Source organism: Vicugna pacos, chromosome 9, assembly GCF_048564905.1.
Source record: "Vicugna pacos chromosome 9, VicPac4, whole genome shotgun sequence".
In the NCBI taxonomy this organism is placed as follows: Eukaryota; Metazoa; Chordata; class Mammalia; order Artiodactyla; family Camelidae; genus Vicugna; species Vicugna pacos.
Window position 1 is genome coordinate 3406842 of NC_132995.1, and position 10322 is coordinate 3417163.

At 54.0% G+C, this 10322-nt stretch overlaps 1 protein-coding gene across 9 annotated transcripts; it reads left to right on the forward strand.

Annotated features, from left to right (window-relative positions):
- Positions 1-100: 100 nt before the first annotated feature.
- Positions 101-10197, forward strand: TMC4 (transmembrane channel like 4). 9 transcript variants are annotated; one of them, XM_072966567.1, is made up of 15 exons: positions 105-274; positions 726-969; positions 3193-3338; positions 3473-3705; positions 3842-3963; positions 6220-6367; positions 6897-7064; positions 7293-7456; positions 7718-7844; positions 8100-8197; positions 8543-8726; positions 9112-9242; positions 9351-9506; positions 9749-9827; positions 9928-10197. In XM_072966567.1, exons 1-15 carry the CDS (start codon positions 196-198, stop codon positions 9994-9996), a joined length of 2148 nt encoding a protein of 715 aa, XP_072822668.1. In that variant the 5' UTR covers positions 105-195; the 3' UTR covers positions 9997-10197. The 9 variants fall into 9 exon arrangements, 8 of the variants coding, with proteins under 8 accessions (XP_072822670.1, XP_072822671.1, XP_072822674.1 ...); XM_006219345.4 differs by having other exon boundaries at positions 106-274; positions 759-969; XR_012075405.1 differs by lacking the exon at positions 9351-9506 and having other exon boundaries at positions 101-274; positions 8543-8763; positions 9928-9985.
- Positions 10198-10322: the final 125 nt, after the last annotated feature.

Sequence of the window (10322 nt, forward strand, 5' to 3'; positions counted from 1 at the left end):
CCAGAGCCACGCGGGCATCTGTGGACTTCAGTTCCCAGGAGACCTTTCGGAGCAGCAGCCTTATCTGTTTCTGGGAAGTGCTGGGTTTGTCCTCCGGGCCACCTGTCGGCCAGGTACAGACCTGCCCCCGGCCCCTCCCTCACCTGTGGCAGTCCCTGCTCAGCCTGAGACGGAAACATAAACGCACCCGGGGCCATGGAAGACAGTCCAGCGTGGGAACCGGAGCCCTGGGGCTCCTCTGGGGGTTGGCCAGCGCCCCGGGAGGCCAGAACAGGTAGGGGAGCCAGAGGAAGGTCAGGTCCAACCCCTCTAGTTAGCAGAAGCCCTGGGGGATGCGGAGAATGGAGGTCTGACTCCTGGGTCTGGAGGGCAGAAAGGGGAGGGGCCTCGGCTCTGGGGGAGAGGGAACAAGAGGCTGGGACCCCTGAGTCCTGGGAGGAGTCTGGAGACCCAGAGTCTTTCTTGGAGGAGGAGAGGGCTAGGGGCTGGGATATCTGAGGAAAGGGAGGGGCCAGGGTCACAAACTCCTGAATTCGAGAGAAAAGGAAGTTGAGTGGATTCCTCAGCCCTGGGATCGGAAGGGCTTGGAGGGTCCGCATTTGGGTGCTTGGCAGGGCTGGTGGGGTGGGGTGGGGTCTGGGACTGGGGGTTTTAAACTCCCAGATCTGGGGGAGGAGGACCTATGGGCTTGGACCCCTGGGTCTGAGGGAGGAGGGGCTGGGGAGGCCCGGGCCCTCCCAGCCCTCTGCCTACCCCAGGCCCATCGCTGTCCTCTGTGCTGAATGAGCTCCCCAGTGCTGCCACCCTCCGGTTCCGAGGCCCTGGGGTGCTGCCCTGGGGGGCCCTGGAGGAGAAGGAGGACAGACAGAGGAGCATTCAGGCCTTCGCAGAATCCGCACCAAAGGAAATGCAGGAGCCTTGCCCTTCCCGGGAGCTGCCCTGGCCCATGCAGGCCAGACGGGCGCACCGGTGAGTCCCGCCTCCCACGTCCCAGCCAGGTGTGGGCCGTCGTCCCACTTGCTGGCGGCTCTGTCTACGTCTCAGACTCTGTCCTGTCTATTTCTGCCTCACTCAGAGCTGCCTCTCCGGGTTTCTTTACCCCCATATGTATTTGTGTTTCTCTGACTCCAAGGAGTCCTGTTTCCAGGATTCATTCTTTTCTGTCTCCCAGGTTCTAGTCGCTTGTGTCTTCTTTCCCTCCTGTGTCGGCCTCTCGCTGTTTCTCTCTGGGAGTCTGCAATCTTTTAGTTTTTTCTTCTCTGTTATGTCTGTCTCCGTCCCTGCCTCCTCTTCAAAGCCTATCGCTCTTTCTTTCCTCTGCCCCTCTACATAATTTGCAGGACCCAGTGGAAGGTGAAAATGCTGGGTCCTTATTCAACAATTATTATGCATTTTTCTTTTTGGGGGGGAGGTAATTAGCTTTATTTATTTATAAATGGAGGTACTGGGGATTGAACCCAGGACCTTGAGCCTTTAACAGTTAATTCAACCTCCAGCCCCTCGCCCCTCCCTGGAGATCAGCATGTGGCACTGAAAGCGCCAACCCTCTAATCACACAGTTGGCTCCTCTGGCTATCAGCCTCCACCCCCCCTACCCGCCCCCATCCTTAGGTGCTTTCTCAAAATAACCTCATTAACATAAAAAAGACACCTTTATCACACTCACCACTTAGGAAATTCAAGGGTTTAGGAGCTGTGTGCCGGATACTGGAACACTACATATGTATTTAATTTTTATTTTTTCTGGCTTTATTTGGATATGGTTGACACATAGCATCATGAAGCTTAAGGTGTACAATGTGCTGATTTGCTACACTTACAAATTGCAAAATGATTACCACAGTAGTGCCAGCTAACACCACCATGTCACATAGTTGCCACTTCTTTTTGTGGTGAAAACATCTAAGATCTACTCTCTTAGCAACCTTCAACCTTCCGCCTTCAAGTATTATGAGCTCTCATCACCATGCTGTACACTAGATCTCCAGAATGTATTCATCTAGTAATTGGAAGTTTCTATGCTTTCTTCTCCATGTCCCTAACCCACCGCAGCCCCTGGTAACCATTTTTTTAGATTGAAGTATAGTTAATTTACAATGTTATATTAGTTTCAGGTGTACAACATAGTGATTCAGATATATGTATACTTTTCCAGACTCTTTTCCATTATAGATTATTACAAGCTACGGAACATAGTTCCCTGGGCTATCCAGTGGGACCTTGTTGTCTATCTATTTTATATATAGTAGTGTGTATATGTTAATCCCAGACTCCTAATTTATCCATCCCCCCCCTTTTGGTAACAATAGATGGTTTTTATGTCTGTGAGTCTATTTCTGGTTTGTAAATAAGTTCATTTGTATTTTTTAATTCTAGATATAAGTGATATCATATGACCTTTATCTTTCTCTACTTAGATGGTAGTCTCTAGGTCTGTCCATGTTGCTGCAAATGGCATTATTTCATTCTTTTTGAGTTTTTTTTTAGATTCTGCAGATAAGTGATATCATACAGTACTAAATATATATTTCTTAGTATATATCACAATATCGCACCTACCCTTTTTTTTTTTTTTTGCATGGGGGAGGAAATTAGGTTTCTTCCTTTATTTAGTTTTTCAGTGGAGTTACTGGGGATTGAACCCAGAACCTCGTGCATGCTAAGCATGTGTTCTACCACTTGAGCTATACCCTCTCCCTTGTTTTGTTTTGTTTTTTAACTTTATGATATTTGCTGTCAGAAAACTGCATGAAACATCATGTACAGACTTAAAAGAGTATTTCCAGAGTGAGGGTCCAGGTAAACTCCACCTAGGTCACCCCACCAGCCCCTCGCCTGGCACCGCCCTTTCTCCCCACAGTAACTCCTTCCCAGGCTTTCACAGAGGATCACGTTCTTGATTTTCTTTATAGCTTTGCCACCTGTGTGCGCACCCCTAAAGAGTGGAGTTGAACCCTGCTTGCTCTGGGCCTCTGTGTAGATAGAACCCTGCAGTCTGTATTTTCTGCCTGTCTTCCTATGCTGAACATTAGGGGTGTGTGTGTGTTTTATTGCTATGGAGTATTCCGTGTTAGGAATCTACTGCAATTTACTTCCTGGTCCAACGATTGGGTGGTTTCTACATCTGGGTGGTTTCCATTTAGGGGCCACTAGGCCCCTCCTTTTCTGTCTCTGACTCTGTTTTCCTCCCAGGCAGAGGCATGCCAGGGACCAGGTGGCTCAGGGCTCAGGGTCCAGAACGGCCCACTGGGCTCTGCTGCTTCGGAGGTCCAAGGAGAAGGTGCGGGAAGGCTTGCGCACCATGCAGCCCTGGGCGTGGACGCTAAAGAGGATCGGGGGTACGGTGGGCTTCGGGCTGGACCCCTGGGTCTGAGGGAGGAGGGGCTGGGGGCCTGGACCCCTGGGTCTGAAGGAGGAGGGGCTGGACCGGACTCGGAAAGGAGCCCGAGTCCTCTCTGCTGCTCCCCTGCAGGCCAGTTTGGCGCCGGCACCGAGTCCTACTTCTCCCTGCTGCGCTTCCTGCTGCTTCTCAACGTGCTGGCCTCCGTGCTTACGATCTGCATGATTCTGTTGCCCACCTGGTTGGAAGGGGCTCCCCCTGGTCCCCCTGCCCCTAACGCCTCCGCGCTCTGCGGCTTCTACAACCCCCACCCCCAGGGCCTGGTCGCCTTCTCCACCCAGCTCTTCAACTTGCTCTCGGGAGAGGTGAGTGCCTGGGTCCTTGGGAGACCCCACTCCGAGCCTAGTGCCACAGTGACCCCTCAACCCTGATGGCCCAGCTCCCTGAACCCCGCCCCCACCCAGCCCCACGGTGACCCCTGCCCTGCCCTTCCCTCTCCAGGGTTTTCTAGAATGGTCTCCTCTCTTCTATGGGTTCTTCCCGCCCCGCCCACACCTGGCCATCACCTACCTGTGCTCCGTCTTTGCCATCGGCCTCCTCTACCTGCTGCTCATCCTGCACCGGTCAGTGGCGCCCCCATACCCAGACCCCTTGGACCGTAGTGGGGAGAAGTGGCAAAAGCCCCCTCCCCAAGAGTTCTGAGCCTCGTTCTGTGGTCCCTCTCTCTCTGAGTTGAGATCAAATTTTAAAATACTTCATGTTTAGGGTTAATGGGATAGGGTTAGGGCCAAAGATGGGAAGTTTCTCCCTTGGAGAAACTTGGAGTCTAGTGGGGAAGGTAAGATATTAAGCAAGTAAGCAGATTAATTACATCTTTGCTGGAGAGGAGAGTGCTATATAGGACAGAAGCAGGGGTGACTCATTCATTCAAGCAACAAATATTTGATTGAGCAGATACCACGAGCCAAGCAGTTGGCAAAACAGTAACAAACAAAAACCCCAATAGAATCTGGTCCTCCTGGAGCTGACATTTTAACAGGGGAGATGCGTGATACGCAATAAGACACAGGATTCCCTAATAATTGGCTGTGGGCTGTGGTGAAGGATGGACGTTGAGAATGACTGCAGGTGTTGGCCATCAGCTGAGATAGGGAGGGCTGTAGAAAGAGCAGGGCAAACAGGAAAAATACCCTGGGACCTTGGGCATTTGGAGAACTGCTACCTGGAGGAGACACAGTCATTGGTGTGAAAGACCAAGAAAGAGACTGAGACATAGACCCAGAGGAGGACAGACACCCAGAGAAAAGAGGACCGGGACTCAGAGAAGGAGGGGGTAGGTAAGGAGACGCTGATGTCGTAGAAAGAGCAGGCTTTGACAAGAAATACCTGTCAATCTCAGACCGGTTGATTCTGAGATGCCTTTTGGATGTACGAGGGTATATTGAGTAGGCAGTTGCATACGTGAGTTCTGCGGAGTCTGGACTGAAATTTGGGATTCACTGGCATTCAGGCAAGACTAGGGGAGATCCCCAAGGGAAGGGACCGAGGTCAAGATGGAAACCAAGGACTTTAAACAAAAAGCAGAATAAATGGAGTGTTTTGTAAATGCCAGGCACTGTGCCAGGGCCCAGGGACACCAGATGGGGGTTCCCTCTACCTTTGTACAGCCTACGAAGAGGGGAGATAAATTGCAAGATAGACTATGAAATAAACAATCAAATCAATTTCAGTTTGGGATCTGTACTATGTAGAAAACAAATGGGATGATACCACAAAGCGGGGATCAGCAAGTTTTTTTCTGATAAAAAAGTAAAGGCCGGGAAGGAAATTATCTTTGCGGGCCATATGGTCCCAACTGGAGTCTGCTGTTGTAGGGCCAAAGTAGCAGCTGTGGATGGTAGGAAAATGAGTGGTCGTGTTCCAATAAAACTTTATTTACAAAAACAGGATTTGGTCTCTGGACTGTAGTGTGCTGCCCACTGCGATAGAGATTAATGGGTGGGGACCTTCATTAGATGGAGTGGTGAGTAAGGGACTCTCTGAGGAGGTGACCTGTAGAGAAAGACAGGAAACATGGGAGGAAGCCAGCCAGGTGAACAGCCAAGACACGGGCACTGCAGACAGAGGGGACTGCCAGTGCAAAGGCCCCGTAGTGGAAAGAGGTTCAGAGTATTCTGGGAAATGAAAGGCCAGTACGAGGAGAGGGGCCAGGATCTGAGCTTCAGGAAGCAGGTGGGAACCAGATCAGGGGCAATGAGGAGGAGGATGCTATGAAAATGCCTAGGCTTTAAGAACGAGAAGCTTGTTTTAAATGGGCGTGCCACCTGATCCACATAAAAGGAAGGTTTCACTGGCTCAGGAGCGGAGGATGGCCAAGAGGGCACAGGTGGAAGCAAGGAGAGCAGGTGGGGGTCCTCTTGAGTCCACTAGGGAAATGATGGGGGCTGGCGCCCGCAGAGGTTGGGAAGGTGCAGTCTCTCTTCCCAGTTTTCTGTCCCTTCTCTGGGTCTTTGTCCCCCTCTCTCGAGTCTCTTTACCTGCCTCCTCCTTCTCTGGGTGTCTGTCCTCCTCTGGGTGTCTGTCCCTCCTTTGCTCTGAGTCTGAGCCCGTTTTCCCGGCTTTCTAGGTCACTTTTCCGCTTTCACACTGCGTTTTCCTTTCTCACTGTGTGTGAAGTGCTGTCCCTGTCTCTCAGGTGTCTGTCCTCCTCTGAATCTCTTGGTCTTTTGCTCCAATGACTGTATGTGTCTTCACCAGGTAGCAGCTCTCCAAATGCCCAAGGTCCCAGGGTTCATTTTCCGCCTTTGCCCCGTAAAGAGGGACGCCCCCCTGCTCGTGGCTGTCCTGCCACACCGTCTCCCGGGTCTCCCCTCTCTTAGCTCGGTGTCTGGGCTGAAGCAGACCTTGTTGGCTGAGTCGGGGGCCCTGACCAGCTACAGCCACCGAGTGTTCTCCGCCTGGGACTTTGGCCTTAGCGGGGAGGTGCACGTGCGGCTGCGCCAGCGCATCATCCACTACGAACTGCAGGTGCGCCCAGGGGTTGGGCCTACGACCAGTTGGGACCATAGGGCGTGGGGCTGAGAGAATGGGCCGGACCTAGACCGGGGAGGGGCGGAGCTTTCTTCTAAGGAGGCGGACCTAGAGGGGAAAAGGACTGGGAGGCCACTATAGGGATGACTGAGGTCAAAGGGTACAGGGAGAAGCGAGCTGGAGGAAAGGGGCGGGGCCTAAGACTCCTGGGATCAAAAGTAAGAGAAGGGTGTGGCCAGAAAGGGCTTGATAAAGTAGAACTGAAACGCCGCACCCGGCGTGAGTGCCGGGCGGGCCCTAGAATGAGGACGACATGTTGGGCGGGGCTTGGGGGGGAAGGGCGTGGCATGGTTCTGGGCGGGGCCAGGTCTACGCTGTCGCCCGGAGGGCACTGGGTGGGCTGGGATAAGGATTACAGACGTTCTCAGAGGACTGGCGTTGCAACAGTTAACGTTGAGCCTGGGCTCTGGACCACCGGCCGGGCCTGGAGCAATGGAGGCCACGTGGACATCTCCTGTGGCCTCAGGTGGAGCTGGAGGAAGCAGTGGTGCGGCGCCGGGCTGCTGTGCGGACCCTGGGCCAGGAAGCCACGGTGTGGTTGGTGCGGCTGCTGCTCAACCTGGTGGTGTTAGCACTCCTGGGAGCAGCCTTCTACGGCGTCTACTGGGCGACAGGGGCCACTGTGGAGCTGCAGGTGTGCAGGGTCAGGGGGAAGAGGAACGTTTAAATGTCCTGGAATCTACATTTGCAAGGGTGCAGGGGACTGAGGCCTATGATGCCTGGAATCTCAGAGAGGAGGGATGAGTGGGGATTAGGTTTGGACCTTGGGCTTCAGGGTGCTGAAGAAAGAAGAGGCGGGGAGAGTGTTAAGCATGGCTCCCCCAGAACTCCAGAGCTTCTCCTGGTCCACCCTGCCTCCCAGGAGAGGCCCCTTGTCCAGGAGATGCCACTGCTGAAGCTCGTGGTGGATTATCTTCCGTCCATCTTCATCTCCGTGGTCAACTTCGTGCTGCCGCCGGTGTTCAGTCTCATTGCCCCGCTAGAGGGCTACACCAGGAGCCGCCAGATCGTTTTTATCTTGCTCAGGTTCCAGTATCCTGGGGTGGGCTGGGGATGATGGTGGGACTGGTCGAGGCACATTGCTTCTAGCAGATAAGACACGGAAATCTCCAGGATATAGGATCCAGTGAGATCTGGGTTCAGATCCTGACTCTTCTTATCAGTAAGCCTCAGTCTCCTCATCTGTGAAATGGGGAAAATTGTGAGCACGCTCCACTCAGGAGGGACCAGGCACGTGATGGGCACTCGGCCACTGCTGATTCCTTTTCTCTCCTTCCCCTTTGCCAGGACTGTCTTTCTCCGCCTGGCCTCCCTGGTGGTCCTGCTCCTCTCTCTCTGGAATCAGATTACTTGTGCCGGTGATGCGGAGGCTGTGGCGTGCAAAACCTGTGGCTACAATTACAAAGAACTTCCGGTGAGGACAAGGGGCAAGGACTACTGGGTCCTTGAAGGAGAGGAGCCTGGTGGGTCCAGACTCCTGGCTTATGAAGAAAGGGGAGCTTGGGGTGCTAGAATACCACCCCCTCACTGGGGGTGATAGATGTTTGAAAAACCTGAAGACCCCTGGAGTAAGTATTGATCTCATACGCTTGTGATTTGGAGACCAAGATGCTTGGGTCCACAGATGTCTGGGTCCTGAGGTCTTTCTGACCCGTTCTTCCTTCCTCAGTGCTGGGAGACTCGGCTGGGGCAGGAGATGTACAAACTCTTGCTCTTTGATCTGCTGACTGGCCTGGCAGTCATTCTGCTCATCCAGTTTCCACGGAAGTGAGAGTCCCGCCCCTTGCCGTGGCCCCGCCCACCACCCTGTTCTCTTCCCTCTCGCCCCGCACCTTTCCTAGCCCCGCCTCGAACTGCCCAAAGCCTGCAGACCTGGCTCCTTTCGTGAGTTTGGTGGTAGTCACTTCATTTCTGGCCCTGTCCCTACTGATGTGATTACCTCTACCCTTCCAGTCCTCAAGCCCCGCCCTCTAGACACACCCCCTCTAGAACTTGAAAGCCCCGCCCCTCCTTAGCTAATGCCCACTTCCGATTGATGTGGGGGACAGTGGAGGCGGGGAAGCTCGTGGCTGGTCTGCCTCTGACTCGGCCCGATCGCACCCCGCCCCTCAGGCTGCTCTGTGGCCTCTGTCCCGGGGCGCTGGGTCGTTTCGCTAGGACCCAGGAGTTCCAGGTGCCGGACGAAGTGCTGGGGCTCATCTACGCACAGACGGTAGTCTGGGTGGGCAGTTTTTTTTGCCCTTTACTGCCTTTGCTCAACACGGCCAAGTTCCTGCTGCTTTTCTATTTGAAGAAGGTGAGGGGTGGGGAGACCCTGATGTCTGAAGCAGAAGGTATTGGGGCTTGGGCTCTCGGTCCTGGGGGAGGAGGGGACTGAGGGGTGTGGCTACTGGGTCCCGGCAAGGGAGGATGCGAGGGTCCTGGACTACTAGATCCTAAGAGAGGAGGATTCTGGAGGACAGACTCCTGGATGTGGGAGATGGGGGTGTCTAGGGCATCCCAACTTTTAGGTCTGAGGAAAGAGGGGACTCGAACTCCTGTGTCTGATGGTGGAAAAGAACTGGGACTCCTGGATCCTGACTGAGGAGAGGGGGCTAGGGGCCAGGGCTCCTGCATGGAGGAAAAGGAGAGTCTGGGGCTCAGATTCCTGTGCCTCAGATTCCCTCCTTTTCCACCCTCAGCTCACCCTCTTCTCCACCTGCTCCCCGGCCTCCCGAACGTTCCGGGCCTCCACAGTAAATTTCTTTTTCCCCCTGGTCCTTCTCCTGGGTCTGGCCATCTCCGCCGTTCCTGTGCTATATAGCATCTTCCTGTAAGTGTGAGAGGCACCTGCCCACCCCCCTCCCCCCTCCCTCCTTCCTCTTCCCTCCCGGGTTCTGACTTTTGGCCATCCTTGAGCTCTGCCTGTCTCTCACTTCAGGATCCCACCTTCTAAGCTGTGTGGTCCGTTCCGGGGGCAGTCGTCCATCTGGGCCGAGATCCCCAATTCCATTTGCACCCTCCCTCAGACTGTCCAGAACTTTCTCTTCTTCCTGGGGACCCAGGCTTTTGCTGTGCCCCTTCTGCTTATCTCCAGGTGAGAGTCCCAGACTCCTGGGTCTAAGTTTGAATGTATATGCTCTGGGGACACTGCTGCCTGCTTCCAAGGAAGGAGGGGTCTGAGGGCCCAAACTCCTGGGTCTGAGGGAAATAGGGGGCTGGGATACTGGACTAATTGAGTCTGAAGGAGGAGGTCCAGACCCCTGGTTTCTAAAACGTCATACGTTGAAGATACTCTAAGAGCGTTTGGGGAGTGGCTTCCATTCCTGTCTCCTCTAGCATCCTTATGGCATATACGGTGGCCCTGGCTAACTCATATGGACGCCTCATCTCTGAGCTGAAACATCAGATAGAGACGGTGAGCCAGGCCATGTCCTTGGGAAGGGGTCCCGGGGAATATGGAAAGGGACACAGGGGAGAGATCTGTCTCACCTCCACCTCTCTACCCTTTACCCCAGGAGGCGCAGAATAAAGTCTTCTTGGCACAACGCGCTGTGGCGCTGAGCTCCGCCAACGGAACTCTTTGACCTCCCTAGCCTGGCTCAGGGTGAAGGCCCACTTTCAGACCCAGACCTGCCCACAGACCCTTTGTAAGCCTCAGTCACGTCATTTGGAAAATGAGGGAACTGGAGAAGGCCCCATGCCTTTCTGGCCCTGGGATTCACTACCAAGTCCCTGACTCTACAGCGAACCTCTTTCTCGTATCAATAAACACTGCGGAGACTGCTGAGCGATTTTTTGAAACTTGAATTCTGAAGCCGGGAGCAAGGCTTCGGCGGGACATAAGCCAATCAACTGTGTTGGCCTATGGATTGGTGTGAAGGGTTATTCCGCGAGAGAGCCCGTCGGGCGT